At 40.6% G+C, this 19,822-nt stretch overlaps 4 protein-coding genes across 4 annotated transcripts in view; 2 read left to right on the top strand and 2 right to left on the bottom strand.

Annotated features, from left to right (window-relative positions):
• Positions 1-472: 472 nt before the first annotated feature.
• On the top strand, positions 473-2,619 carry LOC310954751 (dnaJ homolog subfamily C member 30, mitochondrial-like). The gene is made up of 2 exons (XM_083924395.1): positions 473-683; positions 1,181-2,619. Exon 2 carries the CDS (start codon positions 1,181-1,183, stop codon positions 1,832-1,834), a length of 654 nt encoding a protein of 217 aa, XP_083780521.1. The 5' UTR covers positions 473-683; the 3' UTR covers positions 1,835-2,619.
• Positions 2,620-4,303: 1,684 nt separating this feature from the next.
• LOC310954352 (cleavage and polyadenylation specificity factor subunit 3) lies at positions 4,304-10,628 on the bottom strand (the record flags this gene model as incomplete). Its single annotated transcript, XM_083923774.1, has 18 exons — positions 4,304-4,405; positions 4,494-4,590; positions 5,340-5,406; positions 6,145-6,232; positions 6,357-6,451; positions 6,559-6,657; positions 6,877-6,985; positions 7,199-7,351; positions 7,438-7,584; positions 7,768-7,926; positions 8,652-8,827; positions 9,021-9,171; positions 9,258-9,347; positions 9,446-9,623; positions 9,708-9,836; positions 9,998-10,095; positions 10,387-10,450; positions 10,558-10,628. 18 exons carry the CDS (start codon positions 10,626-10,628, stop codon positions 4,304-4,306), a joined length of 2,073 nt encoding a protein of 690 aa, XP_083779900.1.
• Positions 10,629-11,422: 794 nt separating this feature from the next.
• On the top strand, positions 11,423-15,559 carry itgb1bp1 (integrin beta 1 binding protein 1). The gene is made up of 7 exons (XM_083924921.1): positions 11,423-11,541; positions 12,607-12,727; positions 12,917-12,995; positions 13,082-13,212; positions 13,301-13,393; positions 13,696-13,845; positions 14,513-15,559. The coding sequence occupies exons 2-7, from the start codon at positions 12,656-12,658 to the stop codon at positions 14,582-14,584; spliced, it is 597 nt and encodes a 198-aa protein (XP_083781047.1). The 5' UTR covers positions 11,423-11,541; positions 12,607-12,655; the 3' UTR covers positions 14,585-15,559.
• Positions 15,560-15,985: 426 nt separating this feature from the next.
• asap2a (ArfGAP with SH3 domain, ankyrin repeat and PH domain 2a) overlaps positions 15,986-19,822 on the bottom strand; it is a 55,362-nt gene continuing 51,525 nt past the window's right edge. The window contains exon 28 of the mRNA XM_083923780.1: positions 15,986-17,745. Within this exon, the coding sequence (XP_083779906.1) occupies positions 17,671-17,745 (75 nt within the window). The 3' untranslated portion in view covers positions 15,986-17,670. The remainder of the gene's footprint in view (positions 17,746-19,822) is intronic.

Genomic DNA, 19,822 nt, shown 5'->3' with positions numbered 1-19,822 from the left:
AGATGCACCAATAACTTTTTTAAGCACTTTTGCCAAAAACTGAACATTTTAACCGTCTTTAAGATAGGATTTACGCAGCACTGTTGCATAAGACTGCATTAGTTTTAGTTAGGTGTAAATTCAGAATTTGTAGTATGTAAGTAGTATGTAGTTTGTAAGTATGTGCATAAACCTAAATTACTGTACAAAATAGTAGAACATCACTGGCACAAGAAACTGAATGATTCAAAAAACAAGAAAAAGTGAAAAATAAAGTACATATTATTAGTACAATAATACAAAACCCCAAAATAAGTATACACACATTTTAACACAATCATGAACACACATAATGATTATTTTGTTACATGGACTCTTTGGCTTTTGCTGTTGCCATGCTCCGCAGCGGGTCGCTGTTAAGACGAGCCACGGTCCGCATCCCGGAAATGATGTGTTCTACTTCTTTTTTGCCCTCTTCAAACATGGCGGAGGTCAGGCTTCGTTTTGTAAGAGGGGCATACAACTTTGCACACAAAATAAACAACAGATACCTCCTGGGAAGTCAGTGTAAACTGAGCAAAAGTGCAATACAGGTTTCTTCGTCTATATCGGCGGTTGATATTAAAAACGGAGACCTGCATGGAGCCGGAAGTGCAGCGGACGGAGCGACCGTTCGAGTCCCACAGGACAGTTACACTCCTGGGGTAGGGTGACACCTCTGTTTGCTGTTGTTGACGATGTCACTTTGGAAACAAGCAAAAGTCTCTCAGTGTTACTTTATCTCGGGGTTCAACAAAGAGCATACACCTTCTCACGAGTCCCAGGTTCAAAAAATAGAGAAGCCACTACTTGGATTTTGCAGTAACGATATAAACTGACTGTAACTCAGTCAATGTTAACATTAACAGGCAGTAGCTCAGTGGGGACCAAAGGGTCGCCGGTTCAAGTCCCCCTACAGACCAAAAATGGAGGGTGTACTGGTTGCTGAAGAGGTGCCATTTTACCTCCTGGGCACTTCAGTTGTGCCCTTGAGCAAGGCACCAAACCCCCAAACTGCTTGTTCTTACATTTCTCCATTAATGCATGTATTCCAGGCCTGTGTGTGTTTAACATGAAAAATAATGATCAGAGTGAAAAGGGAGTTTACCTTTGCAGGAACAATAAAGGTATGCTTTCTTTCTTTCTTTTTTTAATATTTCAGATGAATTTCTGCACCTTCAGGCCCACTCATCAACAGCAGAGTGTAGGTTTGTGTTGGGGACATCATGGACAGTTTGTGTTCATCAGAGCTTACAGAGGCAATGGCCCCCGATCTGAGCCCCTTTACAAAACCGAAACTGGCTACTATGAAATCCTGGAGGTGTTACCCACCGCCACTCAAGCTCAGATAAAAACAGCCTACTACAAGCAGTCCTTCATCTACCACCCGGACAGAAACGCCGGCAGCGAGTTTGCCACTGTCCGCTTCTCTGAGATCAGCGAGGCCTACACCGTGCTGGGCAACAAGGCACTGAGGAAGAAATACAACCTGGGTCTGTTGAGTCAGTCGGACCTCAACACAACAGCCAGACCCTCCGCTGCCACGGACACAGGGAGCTCCACGAGACGGCCAACAGAGAGCCGACGGTCTGTGGTGAACTTCAACAGCAGAGGAAGCGTGTTTGAGTTTGACCAGTTCATCAAGGCCCACTACAACGAGCAGCTGCAGAGAGACCGAGAAACCAGACTCCGCAGAGAGGAGATGCTGAGGAAAAAGCATGAGACGATTGAGGAGAAGGGTATGGGCCGGATGATGGAGATGGGAATTCTGGTGCTGATAGCGATGGCTGTGGGTATAATGGCCAGCTTAAAGTAGAGCTGAGGTTCATTCAGGGCGAGAATGGAGGATGTTGTGACTTGTTAGGAATCCTGGACTCACTTAAATCATCGCTACAACAACAAAAAACACTGACTGCTGTGAAATGTCCTTTTTTGAGTCTGTCTTCTCTGAAAAGAGACGCAATAAAATATTAACATCATCCTTGGGTCACAGTGCAAATAAAATAGGTTTGCACTGACCTGAAAAGCTGCAAATCAAAGACTGAAATGTGATGTATTTCAGTTCCTCAGAATGCAATCATGCATCTCAGCACAGTACTGTACACTTTAATTCTGTCTGTATTCTGTATTCACGTGGTTTATTTGCCTCTGTCATCAGTTTTGTCAGTCACGCACAGTTGATGCAACTCCCAGCATACTAGTAATGAGATTTTTTCACTCAGCCATACAAATTAGAATGACAAAAATATTATTTGAATTAGTAAAGAGTTGATGTATCTGATGATACCGATACAGAAACATTTGGTTAAGTACCCAAAGAGTATTGAGATTTGGCCCATCCGGCTCTATGCACGAGTAACCAACACTATCTTTAAATGTAGTCTACAATTCACTGGTTGATTTACGGCCTTGTAGTGCTACGGTTCACCTTTGGCTTTTATAAAGTCAGCGGTCTTCCAGATTTCTTTATTTTTAATGGTGAATGGTGATGGTTTTAAATATGATTTCATGTATCTCTATTTATGAAATATCTGTGGGGATTGTAAGGGATGTGTGCAGATGTTAAAAAGGAGCCTTGGATTCTATTTATCGTAAAAGTCATTGGCTACATTGTTCAGATTGTTAACAAATAAATGACTAATGAGAAGAGTCTGTCAGTGCACAGTGACACAAATATAGCTTGAGTCTTTTGTTTGTACCGTTAAACAACCACACACAACGATTAAACCTTATATGAAAACAAAAGATTGGACACTTAGACGATGCAACAAATGATCAAAGAAAACCAAGGATGCAAAGCTCAGTAAAAGTCTGTTTTAAACATATAACGAACACAAACATTTAGTGCATTTAGAAATTCACAGTTCACGTCACAGTTAAAAGTTACACATTAATAAACGGGTCAGACAAAACCTACAGTGCATCTTCATGAATACAGTTACCATATTAAATATATTATTAAAAGTGCTTCATGACAAAAAAACAACACATCTACAAAAATGAATCCTGTCTACACAGCTTATTTCCCTTTTCATGATAGCTCACAGGTCATACATTTTTCCTTATTCAGTTAGTTTGTAAAAGGCCAATCTGGGCCAAATTGCATACTTTTTACCATTAGTATGTACTGTAGCTGCCCTTATTTAGAACACACTGTTGCATGAAAGATACATCATACTTCATTTCATTGCGACTTGAACTTCGACCCTCTGGTTCGTATATTGCAAAATCCAACCATAGGCAGTCGGGCATCCTGGTATTTTTGTGCATACTGTATCTGACCTACTTTGTATTGGGAAATGCTAAATTTTTCTTTGGCAAACCAATAGTATGGTAGTATGGGTATAGGAATGCAGTGCTAGTCTTTCCAAACAACATTCACAAAGTGGGACTGGGATTTGTTGTTGAGGCGTTCTCTGAGTGCGTAATGATTAGGATCTATAGATAGATCGATCGCCTCTATTTTGACGCTGGGCATTGCTGATTTTTAGGAATAACCTGTAGTGTATGCACACCCGAGGGTAAGAAAGGTTTAAATGTAGTGAGCAAAGATTGATGATTTAGTATTCCACAGCTCCAACCTCACCAAATCTAACCGAAATCACTAAAGTTGACACTACAACAGCATAATCTTTCAAATCAGACGTGTCAATGTCAGCGTAATACAGGTCTACCGGAGGCTCGCAGACCAACTCTCAAGGTGCATACCTACTGTATAACAGTGTGCAGATGCAGCACTTAAAAAAAGTTTAAAAAGCTGTACTGGAAATACTTAAAGAAAGTGGAATGGGATTGCCTCCACATGGCTCTCACAGCGTTCCCCAGTACATGAAATACTGATGTTTTTTATGGCCACATGCACGCAAGACCAAACTGGCTATCACAACAAAAACAGAAACATAATTCTCTGCTCAGGACGACTTTACATAAAACATAATCGTATAAACTTCCCATTATCAGCCGAATTTATCTGCACTGACGTATACATCGTGCATCCATTGCTGATTAGTTTTGTGAAATGGATTTGCGATAAAATGAACTAAAACACTTCAGATCCTGGTAGTGTAGAGATACTGATGCCAGACAAGTCACAATGATTCTTGGGAACACGTTATTCAGTTTTAGCACACACACAATAAGCTGCTTGTCCACTTTCAACACAGGACTTGTAGAAGTATTCTTTGTTTTTATATCTGTGACGACTTAGCTTCAGAAACTGTCCCTCCTGAGTTTAAAGGTGAAATCGAACTTGTTATGAACACATCTGCAGACCCCCCTCCCGCTCTCAGATGACCGGGTTGAGGGCGTCATAGAGCCGCTGCACTGCCAGCTCCACCATCTCCCTGAGGGAGTCGTCCTCTGTGCATTCATCCTCGTAGCACACAGACTGATCAGAGGAGAGGAAGTCAGTGACAGCGATAAAACAACAACAATCTGACACTTTGTTTTGGTGCAACAGGCTAAAAGCTTCTCACCCTTGTTTCCAAGCAGATGTGAACCGTCTTCCCATCTACTCTCACAGCGATGTTTTGACCGTCGCTGAAATCCACAAATTCCTCTCCAAACATGTCCCTAAAGACAGAGAGAGAGGCAAGATGTACTGTTATTATTATGGCTGGGACTCTAACGCGTTAATTACGATTAATTAATTACAGAAAAAAATAACAGGATAGAAAAAATAACGCAATTAATTGCAATATATTTTTGCACATTGCGGAATGTTGTTCATTGCACGAGTTCCCACACAGCCTGTTATACTGACGCATAGGACACAACACGAGACAAATGAAACCGATGAGAAGTTGCGTTCAGTGGGCGGAAATTTGAGTTCTAAAAAACGACCGAGTGGAAACATGGACAAGAGCACGGCTGTGTGCAAATTGTGCAAGAAAGAATCCCCCTCCCACCAGAGCTCTTCAGCCTCCGAACATGCTGCAGCTAACGTTTTCTGTGTTTTTGAACACATGGGAGAAAAAGCACTCTATGTTAAACTGTTTATTTTATGCCAGGGATATTATTTTAAATATTTTTTGCAATGTTAGGTTTCCACTTTTCATGAATATACCGTACTAAGCACTGTTTTACTTTTTATAAACAGAAACAAATGTGTTTAAGACGTAAAAGTTTACACACATTTTGTTGTTTAAACTCATTTTTCTGTCTAATCATGGATTAAGTCATATCCCAAAATCCATTTAAATTGAAAAATGTTGCTTCTTGTGTCAAGTTATTATCAAATTGCAGTACAGTAAGCATGTCAAACACACTGATCAATGGAGACAATGTTAAAAATAAGTTAGTATGGTTTGTGTGTCACTCACTGCAACATGACGCACAGCCTGGTTTGGAAGACGTCCATGTCCATACTGGCACTCTGGGTCTCCATGGCTGTTCACCATGAATCACATTAAACAAGAGTTTATTTAATAAAAGTCCATGACATTACTAAGACACAATATATTAAAGGGGAATTTCAGTATATTTCAACCTGTACCCTATTCCCCCATGTATTTTTGTGAAAGCCACAATTTAAAAAAAAAAAGTTGGTCCAGAATTTACCAACTTTAAAAAAAAAGCCTGGCCACAGTTAACCAGGCTTCAATGTAATCAAACGGGGCACCTGCACACTGACAATATAACAACAAAAAGTATTTGTTTCTGCCACTGACAGGCTCTGATTGTTATTATAAGTGTCCGAATACATTGTTGAAAGATGGAGATGGTGCAGTTATCCTACAATGCTTTTGTGTGTAGCTACTGATGCAGGTTAGCTAGTAACTTTAGCTAATAGCATTAGCCTCCCTTCGCTCTATCGGCAGCAAGCGTCTCCACTCTTGGAACTACATTTTTTAGAAAAATGTGCTTTATTAGTAGCCTGGGTATACCCATGGTGCTTTGCACATGATTTCATTTCACCCAGCAGCCATTAGTCACTCACACAGAAATACACAGGGAAATAGGGTCCAGGTTAAAAAAAATACCACAACTGCCCTTTTAGCTTTTTCTTAAGTAACTGGGCAAATAGGTTCAAATAAAACAAGTAATTTATTGCATGCTTCCTACAGTCCAGAAAGCATTCAAAGCCTCAGATGCGGATTAACGTACACAGCTAATTGCCGGACTGACCTTTCTGAGCCTTTGGGTTTGACTGGACTTCCAGCACTACAGTGGTGACAGCGTCGGCATACATGTCATTGAGAGGGTTTGCAATCCACTAAAACAGGAGATAAAGAGATAATGTGTAGTAGGTTAATGAGTCAATCTAAAGAGAGCAAAGTCTTGCCATCCTGCATCAGATTAAGCACGACCAAAGCTACTGGAGATGCCTGACGGCTCACCTCCAGCAGCACCATGCCGGCCTCGTGGATCAGAGTGATATATTTAAAAATCTTCAAAGTGTTCTTCTCGGTTCCATCCAGCTCTTCTACGTCACCTGAGACAAGAGAGAAAATACTGCAACGTTCAGTATAAACAGCTCCAGAACCAAAGACAAGGATTTCATTTGTAAAGTTTGCACGTATGCAAAAACGCTGGTCTTACCGGTGAGGTTCCTCAGATGGCAGACGAGCAGCGAGTAAGGTCCAGTGAAGGGGATGGCCTGGGTCTGTTTCACTGTGCTCATGGCCAGCTCTGTGTATGCTGCAAAACAGACACATCAGGTCACCTCACGATGCCTCGCTTCTCCATCAAATATTAAGAGAAGGGTCAGCAGTTGGCACAACGGATTAGAGAGACAGCAGGCAAACGAAAGGGCAGCTTCTCCCTTGAGAGCTAATGGGATTCTGTCTTGCTTTCCAGAGGCACTGACTGAAAACTTACTCAGGTCCCCAAATTTTGAAAAAACAAACAAAGACTTACTCGAAAGGTCAGAGGGATTGAGGATGTGGTAGTTGAAGTTCTTTTTCACCAGAATGCCCGACACCCTCTGGCCCTGAACGCACTTCTGATCAGCCAGAGAGCCCATCACCTGAGAGGAGCAGCGGTGTTCAGTAACTTCAATCTAGTTTCAGCGCCAATATACGTGTTTAACATTTATAACAACCCCAGCACAGTGCCAGCATACACACACACACACACACACAACAATCATGACTTTGCATTTTTCAACCAGAAGGCTCCCCCAAACCTAACATCTAATAAAAAAAGGTCTTAGACAGAGACAAACAGGCAGTTTATCAACCTTGGCCAGTTTCTCCCCTCTGAAGTTAAGGGTGACAGCTTCTGTGTTGCGAGGGTTGTGGACTTCGATGTGAACCTGGTCATTATCCTCGTACTCCCTGATCAGCGCGGCCTTCAGACGGGCCATTTCATTCTGCTCCCCGTGGACCAGGATCTGACGATGACACGCAGACAAAACAGTCAAGTATTTTCAATTACAACTACAATTTACAAATCACCTACCACGTGAAATGTACCTACCACGTGCGGCGGTTTGAGGGCCCTGATGAACTCGCTGGTCTGCTGGTAGTCAGTGTGTGCGGAGAAGGAGATGTAGTCGACTGACATCTTCAGCTGCAGCTTCTGCCCTGACATGGTGGTGATCTCCTCCGGCTCAGACATGATGTGCTACAGAGAGCGGACAGCACACCACTGTGAGTTGCAATAAATATACATTCACTGTTTCAACAGACGCATACGATTTGAGTTTACATGACCAAGAATTGTAAATATCTGTGAATTTATCCAAGAAACTAGATGTATCTGTGTATTATTAGAGAAACACTGTCTACCATCCTGTTGTAGTCTGACCTTGGCCAGTGTGCCCTCTACACAGTATCCAGCGATGATGACTCCGTTCCTTTTATCAGTGCACCAGCTCTCAAAGAGCTCTCTGGACAGCCCGCTCTGCATCATACCCGGAGACGCCATCACCACACTGGGGCCGATGTCGTCAAAGTGATCCATGCTCTGGAGAGAGAGAAAAACACCATAGTTATAGATATCCAGCAGCAGTCTAAAGGTATCAGAATCAGAATCAGGTTTATTGCTAAGTATGTTGGACATACAGAGAATTTGACTCCGGCTTATGCTTTGCTCACAGTTTCCAAACATTTAACAGGACAAACCTAAACATAACAATAACAATAACATTTACATAACAATAACAGAACAATAACAGAACAACACAGAACAATAATTTAAGATAAAAAATAGAGGTAATATTAAAAATAGGTTAACAAGTAAATATGAGAAATTTAAAATAGAAAGATAAAATAAGTGTGTAAAGTAAAGTGACCAGGCTGTTATAAATATCTTTGTTATATTATTTTACAATGATATACATAAGGTGCATAAGGTGCATTTGTCTTTGGCATGTGTGTGTGATGTGTCGGGTGGGGTCAATTGTTCAGCAGTGTGACGGCCTGGGGGTAGAAACTGTTTTTATGTCTGGCTGTTTTTGTGTACAGAGTTCTGTAACGCCTGCCAGAGGGGAGAAGTTCAAAGAGGTGATGTGCAGGGTGTGAAGGGTCTGCAGAGATGTGAACTGCCCTTTTCCTGACTCTGGATGAGTGCAGGTCCTGGATAGTGGGCAGTTTGACACCAATGATTCTCTCTGCAGTCCTGATTGTTCGTGTCAGTCTGTTCTTGTCCTGTTTGGTGGTATAAAAGTCTATATCCATAGAGCTCTCTACCTTGAGGTTGCTGATGTGCTTGAAGACAAACGGGTTGTTGATATTGATGGCCTTGCGGATCTTGTCGTTCATTGCATTGACGTAGGTCTGGTACACAGCCATGCACTTCTTGGCCAGGGATGAAGCATAGTAGATGGGGATGTCATGGAGCTCTGGGTGGTTCTGCCAGTACTCATCTACAGGAAAACATGAAACACAATCTTGCAGACTCGTCTGATTGATGCATAATAGAATACACAAGCAACAGACAAAACTAACTTTAAAAGAAGTGTAATACAATGCAGATATTTAGCGTGTCATGTTATTGGATTTTGTTGAAAATTTCCTATTTAGAGGCATAATATCAGAGAGTCACAGATGTCTTCTCACCCAGGATGAGCAGCAGTTCCTGGGCCCGCCCCAAGGCAAACACAGGGATTAAACAGCGGCCTTCTCTGTTGACAATGTCATGGACGGTGTTACAGAACCGAGCTTCACGCTCCTCCCTCTTCTCATGGATGTGGGTGCCGTAGGTCGACTCCTGCCGAAAGAGTAACATGAATTACCACATTGTAATGGCGTAAAGATCTATTAAAAATAGTGTAATGTGTAAATTATGTGGCATACTATGATTAAGATGTCAGGTTTGACACTGGGGATCTCTGCAGCCATCAGATGCCTGTCTTCCTGTCGGGAGAAGTCTCCCGTGTACAGCAACTTCAGAGAGGAAAAACAGACCGACAACGGACTTTTTAGGTGAACTTGGTTTTTAAGCATCGACACAACTCTCTGAAACAAAAACTAGGAGTTGTTACCTTGACGCCAGCTATTTCAATCATGAACATGGCAGCTCCCAGCACATGACCAGCGTGATAGCACCAAAACTTAATCCCAGCCACCTCCTTGACCTCGTGGAAGTTAATGGTCTCGATCTTATCCATGCTCTCCTCCAGGTCCGTCTCTGTGTACAGCATGTCATCCGCAGAGATGTTGCTGCGATAAATCAGTGACAACGTTCTTATAGGCATTATTCGTTTGGAAGGGTGTCGGCGTAATGACGGCTGCTCCCACACCTACCTGACTTTGACGTAGTCTGACAGTAGCCAGCGGTAGATGGCCTTAGTGGCGTGGGTCATGAAGGTTCTGCCTTTGAAGCTGGTCTTCTGGAGGAACCAGGGCAGAGCTCCACAGTGATCCAAGTGGAAACTTGGGAAAGGATACATGCATCAACATTTAATGACTTAGCCTTAGTTGTGTCTAAGGATAAAATCAAAACAGAATAGAAGCAGCCCTAGTAAGGACATTACCAATACAGATACGGTTGAGCATCTATACGTTACACATGGAAGAGAGGAGGGAAGACTCACTGGCTGATGAGCAGCAGGTCTATCTCGGCTGGGTCAATCAAGTCTATGTAAGGGAGAGCATCCATTCCCTCCAAGCCGGGGTGGATACCACAGTCCAGCTGCAAAGCAACTCATTTTACTGTATTTCTTTCACAAGGAGCATAAATACTGCTTTACCAACTTTACAAAACTCAATAAATCAACAACAGACTTATTAAAACATATAAAATAACGACAGCCTGCACAAAGTAAGACCATGGATGCTTTACAGTTATTGCTGTTCTATAATATAGGTGTGTTTTGGGGGTTTGTTGTCATGTGTCTTCTGTAATGTAATATAGCACCAATGCATTTTAATGAAATCTATATACATTTAGTACGCAGTCACAGCTAAATACTTTAATATTTACCATAATTTTCCTTCCTTTGAACTCCAGGATGATGCATGACCTCCCAACCTCCTGACCAGCACCCCTGTAGTTAAGACATATTGCAATGATTTTTTTTTTGTTGTTATAGTAACGTAGAAGGCTGTCACCTTTATTCATATACATAATAAAGGAAATTACAGAGGAACTCACAGTGGACGAATTAGAAGCTGGTCACTCTCCTCTGCGGGGACGATCACCTCTACTTTGCGTTTTGTCGCCATTATATGTTAAATTTTGCGGGTAAATTTACAAATAGAAGAAATAAACCCGGTCATACTGTACTGAATTATGCTCATGGATGGATTTGACATAAGGGGCGGTCTCTCGTGACGTCACACTTCCGGTGGTGTGCCAAAATACAGCCGACGAGAAATTACAACCGTTGACACAAACACGAAGTTCCGAGACAGCCGTTGGCCGCAAGGCTAATAGAAGGAGGCTGGGACACAAAAAAAGGGTATGAGCTTTGAGTTTAACATGTGGTGACAGCAAATGGCGCTAGAATTAAAGCGATGGTTTTAGGTGTTCTTTGGGTGCGCTTAGGCCGTTTCTTTCTTTCATTTCATTTATTTATTTAATTTTTAAATGTTTTATTAATATCACAAATAAAGTTAAGTACAGTGGCAAAATCATTGCTATGCAAATCAAGTGTGATTTATTTTCAGAACAAGGTCACAACTCTTAAACATAATACTTTTAATTGTTCGATGTTCTATGATACCGCGCAAGCCAGATCTTACTGCGCATGTGTCATACCCCAATGCTCAAACTTTTTTGGGTGTCCTAGCCTCCTTCCATTACCCTTGTTTGGCCGGCTTTTATCAAACAACCGCACATTAATAAAAATGTCGGAATGTTACGAGGGGACACGTTTATTATAAATATATAAACACACTTTTCTGTAACCTAAGCATTTGTACACACTTGACAATTAATGTTATCCACTCAATATTGAACTTTTGAGATACTTTTTTGCCGTTGAGTAAGTTGGTCGCGGCCCCTTTAAGTGGTGTTGGGTGTAGGCTGTGAAACTCAGAGGGAGAGCCAAAGAGTCCAACTGAAGAGAAACAGAAAGCTTTTTATTGACGAAAATTAACTCTAAGCGGTACATTCAGACGGTTACGGTAGAAACAGGTAATGCTTACTCTATATTGTGTTTATCTTTGCTAAAACCCCCCGTGAACGCGTTTCAATTTCAAAATAAATGCGGTGGTGGGACATTTAAGGTGGAGTAGGATGAGTTTAATCCACAACAGTTGCTTTCCCTTTAGTACAGTATAATATAGCAAGATGATGCGTTCAAGTCAATGAACACGTAGGTTAGTTAGTGATGTAAATGATGCGTTCAAGTCTTTCAACACGTAGGTTAGTTAGTGATGTAAATGATGCGTTCAAGTAAATCAACACGTAGGTTAGTTAGTGATGTAAATGATATGTTCAAGTCAATGAACTCGTAGGTTAGTTATATTAGTGATGTAAATGATGCGTTCGAGACAATGAACTCGTAGGTTAGTTAGTGATATAAATTATGCTTTCTGTTGTGAATACTGTATGTTACGCCCCCCAAACGTTACAATTTCCGACTCATCGTTAAAAGACCTGCAGTAATATTTTAGTCTGACATGATGGAGGCTGAAGATATTGTTACAGTAGCAGGTTTAACATGACACACTGGTTTCCAATTTAACTGGTGACCATTTGGGACTTCATCATCAGGCTAATTTCCGCAAACTCCAGCCTCAAACATGCACTGCAACTTCTATTCCTTTGATAGACCTTTTATTTGATCAGGATTGCATTTGCTTGTTTTAAATAAATTTTACATCTATTGGCATTTTACATGCGTTTCTTTTTCCAATGCTTTCCAAAGTTTTATGTGAATCACTTTGAATGACTTTGTTTCTTAAAAGGTGCTATACAAACACACCTGCCTTAAGGTATTATATTATTGTTGCAGGTGTTGTTTTATTGTTAAACTGCTGTTGAATGGAGAGGCTCATATAAAAAGCTATAAAATGAAACACCCTCCTTTTTTCTTACTCAAGTTATTGGATTCACAGTCGTATTTTCTAAGGCCTTGCTAACTAAGTTTCATTTCATTTTTCACATTATTTTAATCTTGCAAAAGAGGTCTTGATCTTAATAAGACTTCACAATAAGCTTCACTGTCTCTCTACTGTGTGATATGTGATGATTCAGGTTTGGTGAGGCCGGAGAGGACTGGATGCGGTCGTCATGGTGAAGAAGGATGTTCCGGAAAGTCAAAAAGCGCCACAGCAGCAGCAGCTCGCAAAGCAGTGAGATCAGCACCAAAAGCAAAGTAAAGCAACACCACACACACACACACATACACACACACACACACACACACACACACACACACACACACACACACACACACACACACACACACACACACACACACACACACACACACACACTCACACACTCACACATGATGTTACTACTTTCTTCTTGTTGACCCTTTTGTGTTTCCGACTCCGTATAGTCTGTGGACTCCAGTTTAGGCGGGCTCTCCAGATCCAGCACCGTCGCCAGCCTCGATACAGACTCTACCAAAAGCTCCGGTCGGTCACCTAACTCATGGAAGTCCTCAGTTTTCTCCACCTTATTCTTTTACGCAAACTGATTTTTTGATGCGCGCCCTCCGTAGGTAACAGCACGTCTGAAACATGTGCTGAGTTCCGGGTGAAGTATGTGGGGGCCATTGAGAAGTTACAGTTTGACATGAGCAAGACCCTCCAGGAGCCTCTGGATCTCATCAACTATATTGATTCCACTCAGGTAAGAAGCTGAAGTAGGCCTCAAGTAGGCTTACATCACTCAACATCATATCTTTCATGTACGATCAGTATTGTGCTCCTTTGCGCAGCAAAATGGAAAGCTGCCCTTCGTCCCTGGAGACGAAGAGATGATTCTGGGAGTTTCAAAGTACGGCGTCAAGGTGGCCTCGCTGGACCAGTGTGTGAGTAGAAAAGCAATAGAAAAAGTGATATACTGTGCTTCAGATTGCGATATTGCTGGGTTATCAATACAGCACCGCTTTGTATGTATTTATTTTTATATTCTGCACAAAGCTGACTCAGATATTTCAGCAGTTCCCCTGAAGTTTGGCGTATTTCTCTGGTAAACACTCAAATACATTTTTGTGATGAGATTTACCTCTGAAGCCCCACTGATCAATGATACTTTCCTTTCTTAACCACTTGATTCAAAACGAAGACATGTATGTAAAAGTGCTTTTAACTAATTGTACCTTTGGTCCAGGATGTGCTGCACCGCCACCCTCTGTACCTGATAGTGCGCATGTTGTGTTACGACGATGGCTTGGGTGCAGGGAAGAACCTCCTCGCTCTCAAAACCACCGACGCAAAGCAAGAGGAGTGCAGCATCTGGGTGTACCAGTGCAGCAACTCGGTGAGTGTGAGAAAAGTATTAAATAAATGGGTTTGAGATTACTATGTATATATTTATATTGATATTCAGCTATCTTATTCACAGAACATATAATGCAGAAAACAATGCTTGGGGTGATTTTGAAATGGTGTCATTATGTAGCTCGTCCATCAGAGTACTGATTTTTATTTAATTTAAATTTTATTTATTCTTTATTTTCTCAGTGCTCATATCTAGAACTGGTTGACAATAATACATTGTATGTGTATTCTAAAATAATGTTAAATATTAAGCATGCACAATATATATCGGTCTAAAGTTTGTGATCCACCAATAAACATGAATTGAGGGTAATTTTTCTGCTTTGACAGAAAACATGTCAAAGTGTTTCATTTTTAAGTCCGAGGCAAAGCGCTCTATAAAACCGCGTTGATGTAAAAAAAGAAATGAACCTTAGAAGAGTCAGAACTGTTCTTTGTTTTTTTTGTTTTAACAAAAGTGAAATATTGAATCCTCCATCTTTACTCACTACACCTCAGCCCTTCTTACCCTCAAATCTGCATAAACTACATTATGAATATCTTTCTCAAATATAAAGCAATGTGAAATTATCGGTTACCTCGTCGAAATGCATTGCATCCCTATATGAGGCATTTCCCTACATGTAATCCATCATCTGTCTGAACAGGAGCAGGCTCAGTCCATCTGCAAGGTGCTGTCGGCTTCCTTTGACTGCGCTCTGACATCGGACAAGTCCTGAGAGCCGAGAGGACAGGAGCAACAGTAAAAACAGAAAGATTGACAAAAATTGCAACCATTTCCCTTTTCTTTAAGAGCGATTACCTGTTTTCCATGTTTGTACTGAGGGCAAAGTCATGTCACACTCGTTTTCTCATACGTACTACGACAATACTGTGAATTTGTCTGAATCATTTCCTTTACCTCAAGTGTTCCTTTGGCCTTTCACATAAAGTCGAGAGCAAAGAAGGACAGTTAAAGGAAAACGGAAATAGTTGCAGTTCTTTTAAAAAAGCAATGGAATACAGTGCACAGTGTAAATGAATCACCTTTAACGTAAATTATGACAGAAAACGGTGCATACTGTTGTAACCCATCGCCACGCAGCTTGTGGTAATTCATGGGAGACATTCATCAGTGGAGAAACTACACGGTACACGTTTGACGACATGCACTCTTTGTTTCCGTGGGAACCACTCAGATGTTTTTAAGCTAAAATTATAAATCTGTGTGTTTTGTCGTGTTTTTCTGAGACAAACAGTATTGGTACAATTACGGTCACTTTCCTGACTAGACGGTACGTTACACAAGAACGCTTTAACTGTGTGAGGAGTCTTTACTTTTTTCATTCATTTGTGGGACCTACTAATTTTTAGTGTTTTGACTTTTATCGTGTCTTGTTTTTAAGTGTCTTTGTACAGGCAGTTTCACGGTACCAAAAGTTTGATGTGTTTTCTGATTTGTCCACTCTTTGTTTTTTATATAGGGATAAAAAAATGCATTAAATCCATCACACTTGCTTTAAACCTCATACTGTACATCCTAACAGACCGTCAGAAGCATATGAAAGATTTCTGGGGAAAATATGTTTACAATCGTGGTCCTTACTTGACTTCATCTTGTACATAATAATAGCCAAACCCACTTTTTTTCAACATGTTACTGTGATTGGATTGAAATTAAGGAAATTAAAGAATTTGATCTGGTACAATAAAGGAATGGGCAGCTTTTGTCTTGGATCATTTCACTGATTAAAGTGTCATGTATCCTTTTTCTTTTCAGTGTCATCTTTACTTTTGTGTAAAAGAAAAACTACAACAGTACTCTGCAGTGCTCTCTGAAACTTGCATGCAGACGTGCTGAAATGTTCCCCATCAGAGGGAGCTCTTACATCATCTGACTTTTAGTTTTTAGATTCACACCAGTCACACGGTGTTATATTTTTAAAAAGCAGGTCATTACCTGGAACAGTTGTGAGACTCAATATCCAGAAATAAACCAGATGCAGTGTCTGAAACAATTAGGTAAAAATAGGCATTTCTTTTTTTACACAAATGGATCATAAACTCTTAAAGAAACGGACCACAGCCTTGTGTTATTTCATATTTTATTATTCCAGTTTCATTTCCCCATTTACTTGCACAATAAAGTTAAGAGTCGATAGTCCACAGACAGTTAATGAGAATGAATTACGTTTATTATCCCAGTTAGGTGTGTATACACACACACACACAGGTCCAGCTGAGGTTGTATCTGCGTCTGCTCATCACCACAGCACATTAAGACATTTACTGACCAGGTTAACTCTATTTTTTCTTTACATATAAATATCAACAAAATCAAATCTATTTACATGAATAGATTATTAAATCTTCCTTTTTCCAGTGAGTTCATATGAAACATGACAAAGAGAGTGTTATCAGCTTTGATTCACATGCTTCTCTTCTGGTCATTCACAAAGCCACTGAAGGCTCTGGTTTCAGGTTAAATGCCTAAATATCAACATTATGAACAAAGAGAAAGTTGCTCTGCAACCAAAGTGAAGTTAATTACATCAAATGTTTGATATTTATTTCATAACACCACTGATAAACTCTTTTTTTCTACATGATGGAACCCCAGAGCTGTACAGATAGGACAGACTTAAGCTGCAGGAAGAATCTTTCTTTCTCTGTATAGCATCAAAGATAAAGACAAAACCAGCCTGAGTGCTCTTAAAGGCAAGAGGAAGCAACAAAAGTCAGAGCTAACCTCATCTTCATTACATTCCCACTCATTTTATTTCCTCTTACTCTAATATTCTTACTTTCTGAGGTTATTATGCGCAGACGACACACACGCACACACACACTTCCCGTTCCTCTAATAAGGCAGGTGGCAGGCGAAGACAGCCCGAGGTGTCAGACTCATCATAAGGGTAATTACTGGCTACTGCAGCTTCAGTCAGTGTCAGCATTCGTCCTATAACAGCACAGGGGGGGAAGAACTAGAGTTTTAAATATAACCCTGTATGAGTATATGTGTGTGTGTGTGTGCGTGCGTGCGTGCGTGTGTGTGTAAAAGCCGCTCCATCACCCAGCACATATGAGAAAGTGGTTTCTCCCAGGTGTGATGAGCAGGGGGCTATTTTTAAATAATTTTCGCCCCCGTTTAACATCGGTATGTGTTTGAAACAGGGACAGGGTGCAGCTTCTAGCATATTCCGGGGTTAACTTAGCACCATTAGGAAAACCTCCACGCGGGAGGCCTACTACAGAGTTGAAAGGTTGCACTTATAAAGCAGGTAGGCATTAAAAATCACTCATGCACAGAGGTGGAATGTAAGCATGTTGACTTCACATTTACAGTTGTTAAAATACATTGCTGTAGTCTTCTCAGTACTATCTGCACAATGCAGCTGCACAGAAAGTGGATGAAATGAATACTGTACATATTAACCTTCATTATGTCACGTGTCGTCTTATGTTGTTACAAGGATAAAGACAAGCAAAGTGCATTTATTGCAAGAGGTCGTTCACTACAATCATTGTTTGTTTTTCTTTTAAATCTTAAGAGTCTTTGTCAGAAACATTAACAGCAAGAATTAAAACCACATACAGTCCCGTGAGACCTCGCAAGGAGACTTTTCTGCTATGGTTACCACGACGACACCCATACAAAGTCGCAGTCTGAGGCTGACGATAGAGCAGTGACAGCTGATGATGATGAGGATGTCGACAACAGACACTGGGAAGATGTTGGATGTTTTGCTGGCTGAGCCCGACAGAGACGGGTGAAGGAGGCGGCGCTGCACCTCGCTTCACTTCCTGAGACCCAGAAAGGAACCTTTCAGTCAGCAATGAAGTGTACAAATGTCACCGGGAAGGCTCCTCTTCTCATCGGATCCCCTTCGATGTGGCCCAGCTGTGATGACGGGAAGACAGTCGAGGTCAGAGGATGATAGAAGAAAAAACATCTAGTTGTAGCCAGGTGGGAGAGGGTGAGGGTGTAATGTCACTGAAACACTGCTTTTGACAAAATAAGTCATCTAGAGCACATACACAAGACTAAAACACCACTAAACACAAGGGCTGGGTTTTCAGATTTACCTAAAGTTATGATCTGTTTTAAAAAGTGGGGTTATATGAAGCACTTATCCATAGAAGTCAGTGTGTTACTTAAAGTAGAATGTGGTCAGCACGCTCTCAGTTTAGACAAGCAGACTGGAGGATAGAAGTGGAAGCTAAGCAATGTACCAGCAGCTAAATGACACATGAAAAATGAATACGTAAAAGAATCACACTTTCAGTGTACTCTATGTTTAGGCTATTTTCACCGCTATCTGCTGCTGTTAGACAGGCTTATCTACATTTACGTGGGGGGAAACAGAACTAAACAGAAACTGTTTAATGGCAAGTTAATAGCGGTGAAAATACTCTAAAAATAGCGTACATCTGAATTGAAGCTGACTTTTGTAGGTGGTCCTTTTTTAGGTGGCTAAAACATGTTTTGCTGCTGGCCCCATCCACATCAGCTTGAGTGTCAGTACCGCTGCCTGCTTCTCAAAAACTAGGGGCATGCTAACCGCCATATACTGTAGTAAAGGTACCTGACTGTGGACATTACCTCATATAACCCCACTTCAAAAAATCTGAACTATCCATTTAAAAATCACAAGACTGATCTGCCTTTACTAAGTGAATATGTGCACTGAATGTTATGTGTAGACTTGCTTTTGTATGATGTGGAAAATGTCTACATAGTAGAAATCAAGTTATTAAAACATACAGAAAAAGGTCCAGTTTACTAAGTCAGAAAGTAACATGTATGATAGCTGTGTATGTGTGGGATTAAAAAAAGAAAGTAAGCTTTTTTATAATTAGATAATTAGAAATTTCAAGATAGAACTGCTTTTATATTTTTGCAATGCAGAAATTCAAAATTCAAGTACAACACCTCACCTTACTAATCACCATCTAATGGAGCACACCTAGTGAACTATAAGAGGCTAAAACACATTTAACATCTATATATTTAAAATAACATTTCCACATTATATTACCTTGGCCGATAAAGAAGAAAGTACTTATTATGTCCATTTAAGTCATTTTAAACGTCTTCTACACCTGAAAATAAAAAGCTAGGACATGTTTCTGCTCCAACAATGTTTATACAAGGCTAAAAGAGAAACATAGAGGCAAGAGAGAATTATATTTTTGTCTGATTTAAACTGACACAAAAAAGTTTTGGCAGGTGATATGTTTTCAGGAAAATAAAGAAAAATTTAAAGAAAGAACTTAGAAAACTGATTCTGGCAAAAGTCTTTTCCCAGCTGTTCTTAAAGTTAAAGTAGATAACTTTCTATGAAAAATCTGTTTTATTTAAATATATCCTGACAGCACTTTGACACAGACAACCTGTGAAAAAGTATTCTGCGTCTGCATCAAGCTGCTTCTCTCTGTGTGCTCCTAATGGCATCTGCTAGATTCCACCAGGCCCGTCCTACAATAACCAATAAGAGCAGAGGAGTCAGAAACATATTTTAGTGTTATGTTTAGTGGTAATTGACAAAGTCTGTGACCAAGTCTAGCCAAACCAAGTACCCCCCCCCTCCAGCTGAGCGTCTGTACAAACATTGGCATTTTACAGCTAAACGGTACTTTAAAATACCTTTCTCAAAACACTTCTGTGAGAAATAGGCAATATAGCTACAGCATCTCGATTCATATTTGAAGAAATAAATACAATATTGATGCATGTTCGTTTTCATTCATTTTACTCCTCTCATGATTTTCTTTATTCTCAAAATGAAAACTTGGTAGCTTGAGTCATATAATCATCAGTAATGTTTAATCATCAGTAATGTTTTCCAGCTCGTTATTTTTTTTTCTCTTTTAGATATTTCAGACACCCATAGGGTGATAAGGTTGCTGAATGCAGGACAGAGAACAAGCATGACCGGGACCTCGGGGGACTTTAGGGTCCATGCAGGGACTGAGAG

This window comes from Echiichthys vipera (assembly GCF_963691815.1).
Source record: "Echiichthys vipera genome assembly, chromosome: 12".
NCBI lineage: Eukaryota > Metazoa > Chordata > Actinopteri > Perciformes > Trachinidae > Echiichthys > Echiichthys vipera.
This window is presented reverse-complemented; position numbering and strand designations above follow the sequence as displayed.